This window comes from Neovison vison, chromosome 11 (genome assembly GCF_020171115.1).
Source record: "Neovison vison isolate M4711 chromosome 11, ASM_NN_V1, whole genome shotgun sequence".
NCBI lineage: Eukaryota > Metazoa > Chordata > Mammalia > Carnivora > Mustelidae > Neogale > Neogale vison.
Window position 1 is genome coordinate 37,350,466 of NC_058101.1, and position 21,135 is coordinate 37,371,600.

General features: G+C 39.1%; 1 protein-coding gene across 2 annotated transcripts in view; it reads right to left on the bottom strand.

Annotated features, from left to right (window-relative positions):
• The window catches only part of NWD2 (NACHT and WD repeat domain containing 2), a 182,501-nt gene that overhangs the window by 6,200 nt on the left and 155,166 nt on the right, over positions 1 to 21,135 (bottom strand). For both annotated transcript variants that reach the window (XM_044224774.1, XM_044224776.1), the window contains 3 exons: positions 18,584 to 18,787; positions 10,540 to 10,684; positions 4,507 to 5,096 (listed from right to left, as the gene is read on the bottom strand). In XM_044224774.1, the coding sequence (XP_044080709.1) occupies positions 4,507 to 5,096; positions 10,540 to 10,684; positions 18,584 to 18,787 (939 nt within the window). The remainder of the gene's footprint in view (positions 1 to 4,506; positions 5,097 to 10,539; positions 10,685 to 18,583; positions 18,788 to 21,135) is intronic.

Genomic DNA, 21,135 nt, shown 5'->3' on the forward strand with positions numbered 1-21,135 from the left:
CTCCCTCCAGGGGTCAGACTTCTGGTAACCCTGACCTTGCAGACAGGGGTCTAGAACCAGGAACTAGGCACACCTGAGAAGATCAAAGAGCTGTCACAAAGCTCCTGCACTAAGATCTATAGGCGAGGCTGTCACGATCACTCTACTGAAGGCATGAAATAGCGCTAATAGTCTTATTCAATCCCAAGGCAGCACTTAGCTTGTTACAAAGAATTTCATAAACAGTGAATCTGCATATCTAGTATGGTCAGGTTTTCATCACTGAATCCTGTTTCCTGGCATGGTGGTTGGCTCACAGTAGATGCTTAATAAGTATTTGTTTAATGAATAGAATAAGTAGAGATTTACACATTTACACATTACACATTACACATTTACAAATTTACACATTATATGGAGTCAAATGTCTTCACTAATTGAGATCCCATAGGGCTGATCAAATTCTTAGCTAATTAGAATGTGATAAAAAATAGTACTAAAATACTGAATAGAATCCTTAATGACACAGAGACATTTTCCTATATTGTGGTGCTATAGGGTTATCTTCTTGATTACTCATTGTTGTAAAGATCTATATAATGCTGACTAAAACTTTAAGCATTGTGTTTTATGACAGCTCATGATTTATCTACAGTCAGTTATCAGTCTTCACCTTATCTCTAGGTAGTGCATGCGGATAAATGAATTGCTCAGAGTTAAGTGGTTACCAAGAGACAAAGCTGGAGGGTTTTTTCCCTTCAAACTGCAGAGCGAAGGAGATAACATATATAAGGGGGCTGTTAAATTTAGAATTTCTCTGGCAGGAAAGGCAAGGACAAGAAGGGATATGATCAAAGTATATATAAAAAAAAATCCCAAAGTCTATTTTTAGGGAGATAATGTCTTTCAGTAATCCTTGGAATTCACCAAAGATACTGCTTAAGAAAGGACGCAGTTTATACATGAGGAAGTAAGTTTATGAAACTTGGTTCCTCAAGGTTTAGTTCAGGTTAAGGCATGAATAAGTTTAGGAAAAGGATGTCAGTTTCCAAATGAGCTATTAAGGGAAAGGAACAATTTACTGTTTAGCCCCATACCTTGAAGCCCATGCGGAGGAAGTTAATCCTGCCATCCTACTACAACTGTCTGACAGAGGCAAATCAGAAACAGAACACGATATTTCGTCCCTGTGTGGCTTGCTTCCGATGATGATATGTATTGCCCTCTCTCCTCCCACTCCTGTGTTGTTGAACGTGTAGAGAGCGATCCTCCGATCATGAGCTCGTGTCCATGGAAATGCTGGGCATGCAGGAGATAACCTCGAGATAAACACGAGCCATCTCTCTGCATTATCACAAGGGACATGAAGTCACCAAGAGAGTACAGGTTGTTGTTGGCGGGACAGACATACCCCAGGAGAGAGGGGAGTGGAGCAGAGGCAGGGGACCTAGGAACAGGTGAGGCTTCTTTTGGGACCAGAGTTCTGGACTGTGAATAGACACACTCTGGTGGTTGGACAAAATATCCAGAAGAGCGAGAGCTCAGAAAACCATTTTTCAAGTTGACCAACTCGACTGTCACCACATCCTGCCCCGCAGGGACCGCTGATCCGTACGGGGATATCAGCACATTCCACATGATTCTGTACTTCCTGTGCTACTGCACATGGACTTGCATCACAGGGAATATAGTCAAGTCCAACAACATTTGCACCTCCAACCACTTTGCCCTTCCCTCTTCCAGAGGGAAAAAGCCCTAGAGTGAAGGTCAAATGCTCTACGTGGATTTTTTCTCATTAGATTTCAGCTCCTGTACGTGTGCTCCTCATACTGCTGTTGTCCTGTTGACCTGGAACATTCTAAAGTTTGAAGATTTACATACAAATTAGTGTTCACACACACACACACATATAAACACACACACTTTATTTTAATGCAACATGGCCCCTAAATGTAACCCTGCCACTTTGTCTGGTGTTCCATTAAAAAAGAACTATGTCTTCTAACAACAGAAGAAACACCAGGGGTGCTGGGTGACTCAGTCTGTTAAGCGTTGGGCTCTTGGTTTCGGCTCAGGTCATGATCTCAGTGTCATGGGATTGAATCCTGTGTCCAGCTCCACAGTCTGTTCAGGGTCTGGTTTGGATTCTTTCTACCTCCTCCTCTCTCTTTCTCTCTCTCTCAAATAAATAATCTTTTTAAAAAAAAAAAAGGAGGAGGAGGAGGGGGAAGGAGGAGAAAGAGGAAGAGAAGGAGAAGAAGAAGGAGAAGGAGAAAGAGGAGAAGGAGGAGGAGGAGGAGGAGCGGAGGAGGAAAAGGAAGGGGAAAAAGAAAAAAAAGGGGAGGAAAACCCAGCAGCTGGGCTGGGCATATTAAGAAATGGTAAATTAACTTTCCTGGGGACTTTTTTTTTTTTTTTAAAGATTTTATTTATTTATTTGACAGAGATCACAAGTAGGCAAAGAGACAGGCAGAGAGAGAGAGAGAGAGGAGGAAGCAGGCTCCCCGCTGAGCAGAGAGCCCGATGTGGGGCTCGATCCCAGGACCCTGAGATCATGACCTGAGCCGAAGGCAGAGGCTTAATCCACTGAGCCACCCAGGTGCCCCTCCTGGGGACTTTTTTTGTTTGTTTGTTTGTTTGTATTAACATATTTTATTTTATTTTATTTTCTCCAACTTATTTATTTTCAGAAAAACAGTATTCATTATTTTTTCACCACACCCAGTGCTCCATGCAAGCCGTGCCCTCTATAATACCCACCACCTGGTACCCCAACCTCCCACCCCCCCGCCACTTCAAACCCCTCAGATTGTTTTTCAGAGTCCATAGTCTCTCCTGGGGACTTTTTAAGAGTAAGTTTATACACCAGATTTTTGCCTGTGAGCTTACTTTGAAACCTAATCCCCACGTAAGGTATAACACAGCGATTCCTGTTCTTGTCTTCAAGCTGACCTCCCTGAGATTGTGATAGCACATGACGGCTGACGAGAGTGTCTGTGGAGTTAAAGAAAGCTCTGTTCTCGAGAGAAGAACCACAGGAAGGACAATGTAGAGATTCTGAGGTAACACCAAGATAATAGAAACCATCAGACAGGGATGTCCGGTGCAAAAGGAGGTTACAACGGAACTAGTTTAGTCCAGTTTAGGCTGACATGCCAAGACAAGAGACCCTACATTCCAGAGCGAGGTTCCACACAGCAGGCAAGATTTGTAAGGGAGTTGTGAAAACCAGTTTTGCTACCTTTAGTGGGACTAAAAAGGAGTTTTAAGAAGCCAAAAAAAAAAAAAAATTGGAGATTAGGGTGCCATGGGTCGTATCTGTTAACATCCATTCCCAAAGGGGAGGACTGAGCAATGCCCTCACTTCTCACCTCAGGAAAGAGGCTTCAGTGGCTGACTGACAGGGTGTCCCCTAGAGCTGGGGAGCCAGGGCAACGGATGTCCTCAGACACCTGAGAAATATGGAGGTTAGCTGACGATGCTGGCTAGCTCTTTGGATAGAAAAGAGGGGTGGAGAAGTGCTCTTTCCCAGGGCGAAAAATATCCAAGTGCTTCCCATGTGTCACATGTGGGCCACTGGCAAGACTGAGCTGATGGAGGTTTTTGTTGGTTCTGTTTGCCCCAGGTCCCATCTGAGGGAGCTTGCTAGGCTGTGGATCTTGGCTGTGGATCTCTAGAAAGGTACTAGAAGTGTGTGGCTGGGTGTCTAGAAGTCATGGAAAGGACCAGCTAGAAAAAAATTTAAAAAAGCATCCCCTTGTGTTTGGGGAACTGTGGGTAAAATAAGACGCTCAGTGAGGACAGGGCAGGAGAGATGGGAAGGAAAGGATGTCCAGAAAACTAGAAAAAGGCCTCAGAAGAATTAAGAGGCAGCTTTAAACACCTGATGTGACCACAGACTGTGGAGTCTAGTTTTTACAACAGTATTGGTTATGTAAGAACTTTCTGGCCACCTTATCTTTCCTACTTCCCTGAAGCTATAACCCTAGGGCCGGGGTGGGTGGTGGTGGGGGGGTGGGGAGCGGGGGAAGTGCTATGTGGTGAAAGAAGGGGAAGATGACCACATCCTGATTTCCCAGGGCAGGTGCCTTGTTTATCGTGAGCCTCAGCTGCGGGAGAGAAATATAAACTCGAGTTTTAATTATCCTCTTAGACCGGACAGACTGAATTGCTGAACTGTGAATGACTTCGTGTCCAGAGCGATAGGAGGGCTTGTCTTTGCTGAGAGGGAGGAGAAGAGTTGTGAGATCTCCCCGAGTCCCCATCCAAATGGGAACTAGCCCCACAACATAAGTGTGACCAAGGAGAGATAAAAATAAAGCTGTTCTCTTCACTGTACCCCATGGACCTTATTCTTTCCGTATGACCATTATACCAGCATAAGAGAAACACCGAAGTTGCCTTTTCAGAAAGACTAATTATCATTCAGGTAGTAAACACAGGGATGGAAGTGAATTTTGACCCATTTGTCTTTTCCCCAAAAGGAAAGGATTTTACAAATAAGCTTGTGAAAGAAAAGGCTCTCACCTTCTTCGCTACTTCGGCTAGCAGGAGTGTCTTCCCAGTGCATGGTCCACCGTATATGACCAGAGGGTTGATGTGCCCAGTTTTGCTTGGCAGAACGTACTTATGCACGATGTTGAGAGGTTCACATTTGTACTCATAGAAGGAGGCGTACGTCTTACACAATGAGGAATGTTGAAGGATTTCATCGTAGAGCGTGTCAGTTTCGGTGTCAAAATTCTGTTGGACGGTTGCCTGAATGATATCGATCATGTCCTCATAAAACTGTTTCCCAAGTCCTTCTATGTAATGATTTTCTATTTCTTGGGAATAGCCCAGTTTCATGTCACAATGAGTAACAGACGTGTACACTCTGAGATTAGATGATGCGACGATAGTCGGGATAAATTCGTCCCTGAGTTTTATCAGTTTCTCTTGGGCTTCTGCGTCCCGCATCATCCTTGGTTCTGTTCCAGTGATATCCATGTACTTTCCCATCTCCGGGATTTTCACAAAACGCTCAATGTTAGCGATTTTCCGAATGTAGCAAACACACTTCTTCAGGAAGGCTGGAGTTTGCTTTCCTAGAGCAAAGTCAAACTCATCCTCTATCGCTGAAAGAGAAAATGTGGGCAGGGGGTTGATTGTCTAGAACAAAGAAGCAGAGGCCCGCACCCCCTGCACTTCTCTCTCAAGTCACCAGGGGGAGATAATTTTGCTCGCAGGGGGTAGCAGAATCTTTTTTAGATTAATTACTTAATTCCTTAATTTCCTATCTCTCTTTACCTAGACAGCCAGGAACCCAGTACAATGGGTTTTAATTAAAATTAATTTCCTCCCCAGTCAGAGGGAGAGCTTGAAAGCATAAGAAAGAAAGCATCCTGAATTTATAGTTGATTCTTTTAAGTTCCTGTTATGTTTCTCTGTCAGATTTAAGGGGTTCTAATAGCGAAGAGCAGGGACCTGCTGGGGCCAGGAAAGAATGAGGAAGAGGCCAAATGGCCTAGCTCGCTGACTTCTTCCTTGTCATTCTCTCCTTTACCATGTGGCTTCGCCATTTTGTTTGAGGGCGCACTGTACCCCAGACAGACATGTCTAGGGTTATATACAAGCATGCTCAACATTTGATCATGTTCTGATTAGTGATCAATCTGAATTATCCATATCACTGTTAAATTCCATTATATCCAGCAGAACAGGTACAGAACAATGATGTAGTATGAAAATGCATTTCTTCGAAGATAAACCAGGTCATACAACACACTGGCTTCTACATAAGCAAATATACATCATTAATCACTGAGGCCCCATGAGAACATTTAAAATGGGAGCCTCAGTAACGCAAACATTACTTGTGCATGATTTTATAGAGGAAATCCCCAAACCAGGCAAAGACCCTACCAAAAAGGAGAATTTCAGACCAATATCACTGATGAATTTGGATGCTAAGATTCTCAAGAAGATCCTAGCAAACAGGATCCAACAGCACATTAAAAAGATTATCCACAAAAAAAAATTAAAAAAAAAAAAAGATTATCCACCATGACCAGGTGGGATTTATTCCTGGGCTACAAGGATGGTTCAACATTCGCAAATCAATCAATGTGATAGAACAAATTAATATGAGAAGAGAGAAGAACCACATGGTCCTCTCAATCGATGCAGAAAAAGCATTTATAGAGGAAAAATAAAAAGTAATAAATAATTAAACCAATGGCAATGAACTTTAAGGCATGCCGTCTTTTAAAACTGGCAGCCTTCCCTCATTCTCCCCTGCTTTCCTTCAACTGGTTGGTCTTAACTGAGCATCTACTCTGTGCCAGTCATGCTGCTGGTTAGTCAGGATACAGTGGGGAGAGAAAACAGACAGCCCTGAGAGGGAAAGCCTTTATGGCACTTCTAGTCCAGTGGAGGATGGTGGACACGAAGCCCAGAGTCCCACAGATGAATGGATTATGAGTGCTTTCAGTCCCATGAAGGAGAATAACATGGTACAATGAAAGCAAACTATCAGGAGGGCTACCCCATTTGGAGAAGTCAGGGAAGGCTTTCCTAAGGAGGTGACTCGTAGGCAGTGATCTGATGGAAGAAGCAGGGCTGGGGTGGGCCTTAAATATGCCAGGACAGGCTGGCCAGAAACTGAAAACATTTCAGTGTGCTGGCCTCAGCTCCAACATCAAACAAAACCCGGAACATATGTGTATTCTCTACTGTGACTATTAAGGAATGTGGGAACTGTATTTTTAAGTGGTACCTTTTAGAACTCAAGTGATGATGATTTTTTTCGGGAATGATAGCCACCAATCAAAAGCAACAGCTCTAATAAAAACGATCTGTTTATAGCCATCAGCATGGAGGGAGCTGTGCCATAGTCATCAGTCCATGTTATGAAGGATTTTGATCAGACAGGCTGGTTAAGGAGGCCAAAGGAGTTTATACAACATGTATCTACTCTTCTTTTAATGTAGACGAGTCAAGATGTAAGAAATCCCCAGAAAGCAACCTTTGGCTCATCTCTTTTCTGGCATCTACGTACCATGCTAGGAGGCACCTTGGATGAACTGGGCACTACCTTCCATGGACTAGGAGAAAGGAAGTGTCAGTTGTATACCTAATGGCTGATAACCAGACACTGCATCGTCCCCTCTGACTCCGAGGAAACAAATCAACTCTAACATAACTGTCACTGTTACCACCTCCATGGAAACAATGTGCCAATCAGGAGTGTTGATTACAAATGCTTTGTAAAAAGACATAGGGACAAACCAAGTCGGTAGAACCCATCTAAGCTTGGCTCAGGGCGGGAAAAAAAGAAGCTGTCCATAATGCCTATTGATGGTATAGATTTCATAAATATACATGAAAAAATGAGTCATGTGAGACATAGTCAACTCTATAGAGTTCTTTCTAGATGCCAAAGGCATCCTCATGATTTTGGGGGGAATTTATTGATAATTTCTGATATTTATTGGCCTATAGATATTATAAACTTCCCATTCCTTATCAGAATACAATATTTGTTTTCTGTCCTTGCATTTATTTTTCTAAGTATCCTAAAGTTTAACTGGTGATGGCACCCCATGGAGATAACATTAGGAGAGTTCCAACCCTGAGGGTGATCATTCTTGAGAAGTAAATCCCCATTCAGTTTTTTTTTTTTTAAAGATTTTTATTTATTTATCTGACAGAGATCACAAGTAGGCAGAGAGGCAGGCAGAGAGAGAGGAGGAAGCAGGCTCCCTGCTGAGCAGAGAGCCCGATGCGGGGCTCGATCCCAGGACCCTGAGATCATGACCTGAGCTGAAAGCAGAGGCTTTAACCCACTGAGCCACCCAGGCGCTCCCCCATTCAGTTTTACTATTCACAGTTGGGCACTATTTTGGGATCTATTGTATTTCTCTTCCTCTCCTGTTCTTTATAAAGGAGAAAGTAGATGTGTGAAAATTAGGGGCACCTGGGTGGCTCAGTTGGTTAAACAGCTGACCGTTGATGTTGGCTCAGGTCATGATCTCAGAGTCATGGGATGGAGCCCTGTGTCGAGCTCCACGCTCAGTGCAGAGTCTGCTTAAGATTCTCTCCCCCTTTAATTCTGTCCCTCCCCCTACTCGTGTGTGTATGGGTGTGTGTGTGCACGTGTGCGTGCATGTGCTCTCTCAGTAAATAAATAAATCTTAAGAAAAAGTGTGAAAAACTACTTTCAGCTATAAAGAGTTCACCTTTCCAGACTTTTCCTGGTATTCTTATTTCAATATTTCTGAAAATATTAAAGTAATACAGATGTAGTAGTAATCCATTTCATAGAACTGGCACTTCTCCCGCCATTTTAATTGTGTAGACATGATCTCAAAATGAGTTTGAAATGTAAAATCAATAACATTGCTATGAGCATGCATATCTTTAAGAGATGTCCCCCAACCAGAAAACAGCCCACTTGTTGTAGTTCATACGACATAGTATAAACTTATTTATTTATATATGGCTGGCTACATGGACAGAGCTTTTTAGTGTAGAGAAAATTAGGAGGAAGTGTTTTCCTGTGTAATACGTGAACCCTGGAACTGCGTGATTCTAAAGAGGATGTGCTCCCCAAACCGGGTTTCTTACATCAAGAATAAGAAAGCTTTGGGCCACTTGGGTGGCTTAGTCAGTTAAGTGTCTTCCTTGGGCTCAGGTCATGATCCCGGGGTCCTCTCCCTCCACCTGCTGCTTCCCCTGCTTGTGTGCACACACTCTCTCTCTGTCAAATAATAATAAAGACAATCTTAAAAAAAAAAGGAAAGTTTTGTTCTGGGCATTTTCTTCAAATACAGCACATTTTAAGGACCATGGTAGTTTTGTTCTTGATAAAAATGAAGAATCAGAGTCCCAAAATTGGATAACACCCCCTCCCCCCAAGCAATAAGGAGATTTGTCAGTCTGTATATTCTAAAGATAGTACTTATTTTTGCCAATTTATTATTTTCAGGGACACCTAAAATAAGACCTAACTTTTTCTAGTTTGTCAAGAATGAATTTGTCAAAATTACTGATAGTTGCCCTGAGCTTGAAGTACACGTACACAGGGAGAATGATATCGAGTGCCTGTTAGGTTTCTCACTTTGTCATGCCACTCACGAAACCAATCTGAAAACCAACTGCTATTGCTTTTTCCTCAATAACTCTTCACGATCACTTTTAAAGATTGTATTCATTTATTTATTTGAGAGGGTCAGGGGAGGGGCAGAGGAAGGAGAGAGAATTTTTTTTTAAGATTTTATTTATTTATTTGACAGACAGAGATCATAAGTAGGCAGAGAGGCAGGCAGAGAGAGAGGAGGAAGCAGGCCCCCTGCTGAGCAGAGAGACAGAGACTCTTAAGCAGACTCCTTGCTGAATGCAGAGTCCAATGTGATGCTGGGCTTGATCTCACGACACCACCATGCCCCTCCTGCGCCGCCCCCTGACGAGACCATGAAATCAAGAGTCTGCGCTTAACCTACTGAGCCACCCAGGTGCCCCCTCACTATCAATTTTAAAAATAAATGTTATATATCTGATTATTTTTACTCAATAGTCTTTGTCCCCTAGAAAGTACCACTGATACATTCCTTCAGCTCTGTGGTTTCCTGTGTATCCTTTAAAAAAAAAAAAATAAAAATAAATAAATAAATAAATAAATAAAGCCTCCTTTCTATGGTTAAGAAAGGCTGACAGATGAGTCTCTGGCCGTAGATTTTTATTTTAAGGTTAAATTAGATGCTGCCACTCCCTTACTTCCTTATTTCTCAACCTCCAGTGGCTTCCCAGCTTACCCAGAATAAAACAAGAGGTTCTTATTATGTTTTCCTCTCTCTTTCCCCGGGCCTAGCTACCTTCCTCTTCCTGCTACTAGAACTTACTAAGCACATTTCTGTCTCAGGGATCTTGAATCTGGTAATCCCTCTGCCTGGAATTCTCTGCCTGAGATAGAGCACAGCAGGCTCTGACAATTTCTGTCATTCACCTCAAAGTCCTCTCCTGATGGCCCACTCCTTCTACACCTGGAACCCCACATCCTTCATTAACCCCTCTTACTCTGTCTTGTTTGTTCATATTGCGTAACTTTTCTGAAACGATCCTCTTCATTTATTTGATTGCTTGCCTATCATTTATTTTCCCCCTACTAAAAAATAAGTTCTGAGAGAGAGACACCTTGCCTTCTTGTTCACTGGTGTATCCCCAGTGCCTGGCACATAGCAGGCTCTCCATAAATGTTTGCTGAGTGAGTGACTGAATGAATGAGTGAACAGAAAAAATGAATGAACTCAGAACACTGGCAGAGTCTGGTCTAATATACCCAGGCTCCCCTAACTTCTTTTTTTAAAATCACGTCTTCTGGAGAAGTCCTCAAATTAAGTGAAGGCTTATCTATTGGTTAAAAGAAAAGAACACTCGCCTCTCGAGGAGAAGGACATATTTAGAAAATTAAATTTCATCGGGCAGTAAATAAAATTAAATTTGTAGACCCATAAAAGGGAAGCACTGAATGTGTCTATTACTTATCTGTTCCTTAGTTTATGGAGGATGTGTCAAAATTACCTGAGAACAGGTACCTCTTAGCTTGGTTATATTTCATTTTCCCCTTTTCGTTCAACAGTTTTACGGCAGCCTTAAATATCTTCTTGATCTCATCTGATATCTCTTGCCAGGTCTTCTCATTGTCAGCTTTGGCAGGAGGTTGCATCTGTGAAGATGTAAAAAGTGAGACACTAGTCTTAAAATCATCAAAGGAAAAAAAACCAAAACTTAAGCACAAGAAAAGCACTATTATTTGAAGGTCTACTATATGCCAATACTATGGTAGGTGCTTAACAGGCCAGTGCCCCCAGTAACCTTGAACATTAGAAATTATCTCCATGTAATATGTGAATTTGCCCAAATTACACAGAATTTGTTTGTTGGGCTTTTGGTTGTACTATGTATTTCCCTTTAAAAAATTTTTTTTATTTTAGTTCCAGCTAGTTGTATTAGTTTCAGGTGTACAATAGTGATTAAACACCCATACAATACCTGATGCTCATCACAAGTACACTTTTTAATCCCCACCCCCTATTTTACCCTTCCTCCCACCCCCTCTGGTGACCATCAGTTTGTTCTCTATACTTAGCAGTCCATTTCTTGGTTTCTCTCTCTCTCTCTATCTCCTTGTCCCTATTCCCTCCCCCTCTTTCTTTTTCTCTTTGCTCATTTGGTTTGTTTCCTAAATTCCACATATGATTGAAATCGTATGGTATTTGTCTTTCTCTTACTTATTTCACTTAGCATAATAATCTCTAGCTCCATCTATGTCATTGCAGATGGAAAGATTTCATTTTTTATGGCTAAATAATATTCCATTGGATATGTACACCACAGCCTCTTTATCCATTCATCAATCTATGGACATTCAGGTTGCTTCCATATCTTGGCTATTGTAAATAATGCTGCTATAAACATAGGGATGCAAGTTTCTCTTTAAGTATCTCTTTGAATCAATGTTCTGTATTTTGGGGGTAAATATCCAGTAGTGTGATTGCTGGATAATACAGTAGTTCTATTTTCAACTTTTTAAAGGAACCTCTATATTGTTTTCCAGAGTGTGCTGCCCCACTTTGCATTCTTACCAGTAGTGCAAAAGAGTTTCCCTTTCTCCACATCCTTGCCAACACCTTTTCTTGTTTTGTTGGTTTTAGCCATTTTGACATGTGTGATGTGATGTTTCATTGTGGTTTTGATTTGCATTTCCCTTATGATGAGTGATACTGAGGATCTTTTCATGTGTCTGTTGACCATTTGTATATCTTCTTTGGAGAAATGTCTGTTTATGTCCTCTGCCCATTTTTTAATTGGATTATTTATTCTTTGGGTCTTGAATTTTATAAGTTCTTCATATATGTTGGGTATCAGTCCTTTATTGGTAAGTCATTTGCAAATATCTTCTCCCATTCCATAGGTCGCCTTTTAATTTTATTGATTGTTTTCTTTCTTGTGCAGAAGCTTTTTATTTTGATATGGTCCCAATAGTTTATTTTTCCTTTTGTTTCCCTTGCCTCAGGAACATACCTAGAAAAGAGTTGCTGTGACTGATGTCAAAGAGGATATTGCCTATGTTTTCTTCAAGGAGTTTATGGATTTAGGTCTCACATTTAGGTCTTTAATCAATTTTGAATGTATTTTTGTATATGGTGTAAGAAAGTGGTCCCATTTCTTTCTTTTACATGTTGCTGTCCAGTTTTCCCAACACCATTCGTTGAAGAGACTGTCCTTTTCCCACTGGATATTCCTTCTTGCTTTGTTGAAAATCAATTGACCACATAGCTCTGGGTTTATACCTGTATTTCTATTCTGTTCCATTGATTTATGGGTCTAGTTTTGTGCCAGTACCATACTATTTTGATCACTATAGCTCTGTAATATAACTTGAAGTCCAAACTTGTGATGCCTTCAGTTTTGCTTTTCCTTTTCAATGTTGCTTTAGTTATTCAGGGTATTTTGTGGTTCTATGTAGATTTTAGAATTGTTTGTTCTAGTTCTGTGAAAAACGCATTGGTAATTTGATAGGGATTGCATTAAATGTGTAGGTTGCTTTGGATAGCATAGACATTTTAACAATATTTGTTAACCCATGAGCACGGAATGTCTTTCCATTTCTTTGTGTCATCTTCAATTTCTTTCATCAGTGCTTTATAGTTTTCATAGTATAGTTCTACCTCTTTGGTTAGGTTTATTCCTTGGTATCTTATTATTTTTGGTGCAATTATAAATGGGATTTTTTTCTTAGTTTCTCTTTCTGTTGCTTCATTATTGGTATATAGAAATGTAACAGATTTCTGTACATTGATTTTGTATCCTGTGGCTTTACTGAATTTATGTACCAGTTCTAGCAGTTTTCTGGTTGAGTCTTTAGGGTTTTCTCTATATAGTAACACGTCATCTGCAAATAGTGAAAATTTGATTTTTTCCTTACTAATTTGCCTTTTATTTCTTTTTCTTGTCTGATTGCTGTGGCTAGGACTCCCCGTACTGTGTTGAATAAAAGTAGTGAGAGTGGAGAATCTTACCTTTTTTCTCACCTTAGAGGAAAACCTCACTTTTTCCCCATAGAGGGTGATATTAGCTATGGGTTTTTCATATACGGCTTTTAAATGTACTTTGTTGAGGGTTTTTATCATGAATGGATGTTGTGCTTTATCAAATGCTTTTTCTGTATCTACTGAAATGACCATATGGTTCCTATCCTTTTTCTTATTAATGTGGTGTATCATGTTGACTGATTTGTGAATACTGAACCACACTTGCAACCCAGGAATGAATCCCACTTGATTGTGGTGACTGATCTTTTTAATGTATTGTTGAATTCAGTTTGCTATTATTTTATTGAGGATTTGTGATATTAGCCTGTAGTTCTTTCCTTTAGTGGTGTCTTTATCCAGTTTTGGTATCAGGATAATAGTGGCCTCATTGAATAAGTTTGGAAGTTTTCTTTCTATTTCTAGTTTTTGGAATAGTTTGAGAATAGGTATTAACTCTTCTATAAATGTTTGGAAATGGGTCCCCTGTGAAACGGTCTGGCTCTGGACTTTTGTTTGTTGGGAGGTTTTTTTGTTGTTTTCTGATACCCTTCCTTCCTTTTCTTTTCTTTCTTTTTTTTTTTTTTTTGATTCTATTTCTTTGCTGGTTAATAGTCTACAAATTTTCTATTTCTTCCATTTCAGTTTTGGTAGTTTAAATGGTTCTAGAATTTATCCCTTTCTTCTAGGTTATCCAGTTTGTTGGCACATATTTTTTTCATAATGTTCTTTTATAATTGTTTGTATTTCCATGGTATCAGTTGTTATTTCCTCTCTCTCATTTGTGATTTTATTTATTTAGTCCTTTCTCTATTTTTTCTTGATAAGTCTGGGTAGAGGTTTATCAATTTTACTGAGTTTTTTCAAAGGACAAGTTCCTATTTTCATTACTCTGTTCTATTTGTGTGTGTGTGTGTGTGTGTGTGTGGTTTTTGTTTGTTTGTTCATTTGTTTTTAGTTTCTATATAATTTATCTGCCCTTATCTACTATTTCTTTTCTTCTGCTGGTTTTAGGTTTTGTTTGTTTTTCTTTCTCAAGCTCCTTTAGATATAAAGTTAGGTTGTTTATTTGAGATTTTTCTTGCTTCTTGAGGTAGACTATGCTGTTAAAACTTCCCTTTTATGTATTTTTTATTTCTTCTTTTATTTGCTGATTGATCCATTCATTGTTTAGTAGCATGCTATTTAACCTCCTTGTATTTGTGGTCTTTCCAGATTTTTGCTTGTAATTGACTTCAAGTTTCATAGCATTGTGGTCAGAAAAGTTGCATGCTATGACTTCAATATTCTTGTATTTAAATTTTTTTTTTTTTTTTGTGGGATAGTACATGATTTATTCTGGAGAATATTCCATTTTCACACATGAAGAGCATGTGTGTTCTGCTGTGTTAAGATGGAATGTCTGAATACATCTGTTAAATCCATCTGTTCCAGTGTATCATTCAAAGCCATTGTTTTGTTGTTAATTTTCTGTGTAGATGATTTGTGCATTGATGTAAGTGGGGTGTCAAAGTCCCCCACTATTACTGTGTTATTATCTATTAGTTCCTTTTATTTGTTATGAATGATTTTATGTGTTTGAGTGCTTCTCTGTTGGGTGCATAAGTATTTACAAATCTTATATCTTCTTGTTGGATTGTCCTCTTTATTATTACATAGGGACCTTCTTTTTATCCTGTTACAGTCTTTGTTTAAAGTCCAATGTAAGTATTGCTAGTCTGGCTTTCTTTTGACATACATTTGCATAATAGATCTTTCTTTATCCCCTCACTTTCAGTCTGCAGGTGTCTTTAGATCTAAAATGAGTCTCTTTTAGACATATGGGTCTTGTTTTTCATCTATTCTGTCACCTTTCTTTTGATTGGAGCACTTAGTCTATTTACATTCAAAGTAATTATTAATAGATACATATTTATTACCATTTTAGTATGCATTTTGTGGTTGCTTCTAAAGAGTTTCTCTGATCCTTCCTTATCTATTTTCAAGTTTTGCTGATTTTCTTCGGTGATATATTTGGATTTCCTTCTCTTTATTCCTTGCATATTTATTAGTGGTTTTGATTTGTGGTTACCATTAGGTTTGTATATAACCTCATTTCATATAGCAATCTATATTCAATTGATGGTCATTTAAGTTTGAACCCATTCTTTTTTCCTGACCTCCCCACATTTTAGGTATATGTTATTATATTTTATATCCTTTTTTGTTGAATTCCTTGGCTGATTTTTTAATAGAAATATTCACATTTACTGCTTTTGTTTTTCTTACCTTTATGCTGTCAATTTTGGTCTCTCTCTTCCACTCAAAGAGCCCCTTTTAATATTTCATGGAGGGCTGGTTTAAGGGTCATGAACTCCTTTAGTTTGTGTGTTTCTGGGAAACTCTTTATTGCTCCTATTCTGAATGATAGCCATGCTAGAAAGAGTATTCTTGCCTGAAGATCTTCCATTTAGCACTTTGAATATATTATGCCACTTTCCTTTGGCTTGCAAATTTTCTGTTCAAAAACCTCGTGCTAGCTCTGTGGGTTTTCCCTTGTAAGTTACTGATTTCTTTTGTCTTGCTGCTTTAAAAAAATTTTTTTTTATCACTAAGGTTTTGCCAATTTTAATTATACCATGTCTTAGTGTGGGTATGCTTTTGTTGACTTTGATGGGTGTTCTCTGTGTCTCCTGGATCTGGATTTGTTTCCTTCTCCAGATTAGGGAAGTGTTCATCAAATAACTAGTTCTTCAAATAATTAGTTCTTCAAATAAATTTTCTGTCCCCTTTTCTCTCTCTTCTTCTTCTCAGATCCCTATTATATGAATGATAATTAGGTTTGATGGAATCACTGAATTCCCTAAGTCTATTCTCATTTTGCATAATTCTTTTTTTTTTTTTTCTCTTTTGTTGGACTTGATTCCTTTCCATTAGTCTGTCTTCTAGGTCAGTAATTCATTCCTCTGCTTCTTCCATCCTGGTGTTCATTCCATCAAGTGTGTTTCTCATTTCATTTATTGAACCCTTTATGTTATCTGCTATGTTATTCCTTCTCTCTGTGTTATAGGTTTCACTTATGTCTTCCACTCTTTTCTCAATTTCAGTGAATATCCTTATGATCATTGCTTTAAATCCTCTATCAGGCATATTACTTAGATCTGTTTCACTTAGAAATAAGGTTGGGACCTTGTCCTATTCTTTCACTTGGGGTAAATTTCTCTGTCTCCTCATTTTGTCTGCATTTTTGTGTTTGTTTCTCTGTCTGAAGAAAGTCAGCTATGTCTTCTGCTCTTGAAAGTAGTGACTCTATGAAGAAGAGATCCTGGAGTCCCCTGTAGCACAGTGGTCCATGTTCACCAGAACTTGACCCTTCAGGAGATTATCCTGTCTGTGTTGCTTATGCCCTGCCGTTGTGTTGGAATCACTTTTCCTTTCAATGCAATCATCTGCACTGTCTCATTGCCTGATGTGGGCTGTGCTTGCCCTCGGTGGTATTAGTGGGACCCAGAGAGAGACCAGTTCTTAGGGGGCAAGACCGCTGGGGAAATTGAGATGGGGGTGGTGGTATTAGCAAAATTTGGGCTGGGCCTCTAGTCATAGGCCAGATCTCCAAAGTGCTAAGGGCTACATCCTGGGGTGGCTAGGGACAAGATGCTAGGGGGCAGTTGTGTGATGATGGTTAGATATGCCTGGGCCTGGTGTGAGATGATGGCTGGGGGTATATGGCTGGGCATGGTGTGTTGGCAGCTGTGGACAAGGTGACAATGTGGCGTGTGCATGGCTTTAACAAAATCTGCCTTAAGCTCAGGACCGAGGCTAGCAGGTTTGGAGTGGGCGAGTCCTCAGGAGAACTTGTGGTCACGGTGCACTGCTAGCAGATTGAGTAGCAAGTCCCTCTTGGGTTTTGATACAAATGTCATAACAAAATGATGTCTTTAGTATCCTCTAAAGAGAACAGGAAGTTAAAGGACAGGTGCTTTTATGTTTCCACTTAATTGTCTTTAGTTGTCTCTTGATTTGTTTCTGATTCTCTAGGAAATCAAATGGAAGCACCACCAACCAAACAAGTAACACTTATAGAGTCTTGGTGATGGTATTATTCATGCATTCACTTATTTAACAATAATTTATGAAGAAATATAGGGTGGGACTTAGAGAATAATTTACATTTCCCTGGAGGATCTTAGAATGACACAGGAACACCTCAAGCCAAATAGTAACATACAAGCAAGGGTTCCCAAACCACTGTCTAAACCTGGTTTCTTAAGGTATTAGGTTTTTTGATATCTACATTTACCAGCAATACATGGACTCCTGGAATATTTAACTGAGGAATGGTTTGGATTTACCCTAAGATTCCTAGTCATAGACACAGATTTTTGCAGATAAGTACTTTGAATAGTGCATGGGGGGGGGAAGAAATATTAAGGATCCTGACATGATTTCATATTGCATGCAGAAAATGCTCTATGCTAAATATCAGAATGACAAATACTCAAGGTTCTTAAATGAACTGTTGCCAAGTCAGAGCTGTCCTCTCAGAGATGCCTTGGTATTGAGTGTATCAAGGATGTTCTCTTTGGAAGAGGGATGGATATCTATGTTTTCTTTTCAATCTCTCCAGGAATCCCATGCAAGGAAAAAGCCCACCCCATTTCTCTTCCTCCTTTATTCTGTTTCAGGGGATACATGGTAAATACATTTAGGAACCAAGTTAGAGAGGAGACATTGATGCTATTTCCATCAAACAAATGCATGAATCAACCTCACTCCAGGATTCTACATAAGATACAAGAATATAAACTATGTATGAAATATTAAAGGAAAAATAATTGAATTAAAAAATGAGAGACTTTAAAAATAGCTAGGCAGATTTGAAAAAGCCCTCTCCTCCCAAAAACTTTCACAAATCAAAAATATAACTGTTGAAAGCTTAATGCATGAACAGAGTGGACACAGCTGAAAAAAAAATACTGAATTGGAAAAGACCTAAAATAGTCTTCTGGACAGCAGCATGGAGAGCTAAGGAAATTGGTAATATGGAAGAGAATCAGGAGAAATGGAGGACAGACTGAGATGGTCCAGTGTAAACTCAGTTACAGTACAAAAAAGAAGGAACAGAGGGAATAGAGGAAAGACATTATTTGATGAGATGATAACTGAGAACTTTCCAGAACAGATAGAATACACGAATTCATGAATCTAGGAAGGATGACATATACCAGTAATTCAGAATATTGTAGACAATATTGTAGGCAATATTGTAGGCAAAATGGAAAAAATAAGAGTATTTTCAGGTAAGCACAGTTTATCACCAATAGACCTCCATTAGTGGAGCTTCCAAAGGAAGGAAATAACTCCAGAAGGAGAGTCTGAGAGGCCAAAAAGAAAGGTAAGTCAAAAATTGGCAAGTTTCTTAGCTTTGGATTTTGTTGTTACAAAGAAATGTAGGGTCCAGGGAAGAGTAATTTTCTGTCTGCTGTGCCTTTTCTGTGGATGACCGATGGCTAAAAGTAAGACATGAACATATTTTGGAGAGAAAGATAACTCACTGCATTTTTATTGCTTTTCAGCATTTCCGATTTAGGTCTGAGGTAATAAGCTGCCGGCACTGAGTTCTCATCACGACAGTACCACTCTTCCAGAAGCTTGGTGTCCAGCTTTGCCTCTATGGCAGCATCCAAAATCATTTCAAACTCTGAGGCTTCAACTTCTCCAGGTATTCGAATGTTCCCATACTTTTCACCTAACAGTCCCTGTGTATCCACAAGAAAGTTCAGGTTAGTGTATCACCAAGAAAACTCATTTTAGTATTCACACTGTGTAGTTCAATTTAATATTTATTGAATAGTAAATAGAAACAAGATACATTGTTCTATCACTTTTCTCTTTTAATCATGGGGGATACCTTTTTTTCCATGCATTAGTTAATAAGTAGTTAGATTAATTATGTTGTAGTTATAATAAATTCATGTAATGAAAACCGAGATTGCACATCACATCAGACAGATCCAAAATACAGAGTTTTATAACAAGTTTATTTCCCCAAAGTTTACAAAATACAACAAAAGTTGTTCTACTCTGAGATTTTCATTTGTTTGTCCATGCAAAGATGAAAGGCATGCTGGGTTCTATGAAACAGCAAACACGTAAACTCTAAAAAAAATTGCTTTGTGAGGAGTTAGATTTTTGAAGGTACAAATGAAAGTAGGAAATCACTGAATGGGATACTACTATGGACCCCCTGTAACTAAAAATATAAGTAAGATATCACTTTCCCTTTATTAAACTGGGAAAGGAAAACATACTTGGTGTTATATGAAAGCGTGAGAAGATCCCCACACAGTGCTGGTGGGTGTGTAATTTCATCCAATATTTCACTGAAGAGTATTCTGGCAGAATGTATTAAAAGCCTTCAAAATCTATATAACTGTGGACTTGGCAATTTTTCTTCTGGGAAATTGTCTTTAGAAAATAATTAAGGACGTGCATAAAGATTTACCAGAATATTTATGCTGATACCGTTTTAACAGGAAGGACTTGGCAAAACAACCTAAGTGTCCTGCAAATGGGAACATTTAAATGTACCATAGTACCTCTATTCAGAGGATACAGCAAATCATGTTCTAGAACTGTATTGACTAGAAAGATTTTTTTTCAGGTTTTTATTTAAATTCTAATTAGTTAACATACAGTGTAATATCAGTTTTCCTGTGTAGAATTTAGTGATTTATCACTTATATACAACACCCAGGGCTCGTCACAAGAGCCCTCTTTCTTCCCCATCACTCATTTAACCCATCGCCCCACCGCCTTCCCTCCATCAGTTTGTTGTTTATAGTTAAGAGTCTGTTTTCTGGTTTGCCTCTATTTTTTCCTTTTTCTCCCTATGTTCATTTGTTTTGTTTCTTAAATTCCACTTATGAGTAAAATCATATGGCATTTGTCTTTCTCTGACTGACTTATTTTGCCTAGCGTAATACTGTCTAGCTCCATCCATGTCAATGCAAATGGAAAGATTTCATTCTTTTTTATGGCTGAGTAATATTCCTCTGTGTGTGTGTGTGTGTGTGTGTGTGTGTGTGTGTGTACCCATCTTCCTTACCCATTCATCTAGCTGATGGACATTTGGGCTTTTTTCATAATTTGGCTATTGTTGCTAATGCTGCTATAAATATTGGGGTGCATCCCTTCTAATCAGTATTTTTGTATCCTTTGGATAAATACCTAGTAGTGCAATTGTCTGGATCATATAAGATGTTTATAGGGGTGCCAGGGTGGCTCAGTTGTTTAAAGCCTCTGCCTTTGGCTCAGGTCATAATCCTGGGGTCCTGGGATTGAGACCCACATCGGACTCTCTGCTTATCAGGGAGCCTGCCTCCTCCTCGTCTCTCTCTCTGCCTACCTCTCTGCCTACTGGTGATCTCTGTCAAATAAATAGATAAAATCTTAAAAAAAAAGAAGATGTTTATAAAATAATATTAAGTGAAAAGGTATGTTACAAAATGGTATGTATAAGATGATTCCAATGTTTTATATATATATTGCATATATATATACATGCACAAGAGAAGATTGTATATGTAATTATATATAAACATATACATAAGAAAAATTTATAAGATGCACAGCAGTATCATCGATGGCTATCTTTGGGTGGCTTTACATTTACTTAGGTTGTTTTATGAATTTTTTTAAAGTTTATTTATTTTTTTAGTGATCTCTACACCCAATGTGGGACTTGAACTCACCATCCTAAGACCAAGAGTCACATGTTCCACTGACTGAGCCAGTCAGGCGCCCCTGAATTTATTGCTTTTTTTAATTAAAACCTTTTTTTGTAGTACACATTATTATTTTGTAGTCAGAGAAACAACAGGCACTGAAAGATTTTAAATCTAGTGATGCTGTCTATGCTGCTTTGTGGAAAAACACTTCTTAAGTTTCCTCTAGAAGTCTGTTTAAGCTTGTGGTTCTCAAAGCGTGGTCCTCAGACCAGCAGCATTAGCAACACCTGGGACTTACTAGTTCTGTAAATCTCCAGGTCTTATTGCCGACCCACTGAGTCAGAAACTCAGGGGGTCTTGCTGAGCAATCAGTGCTT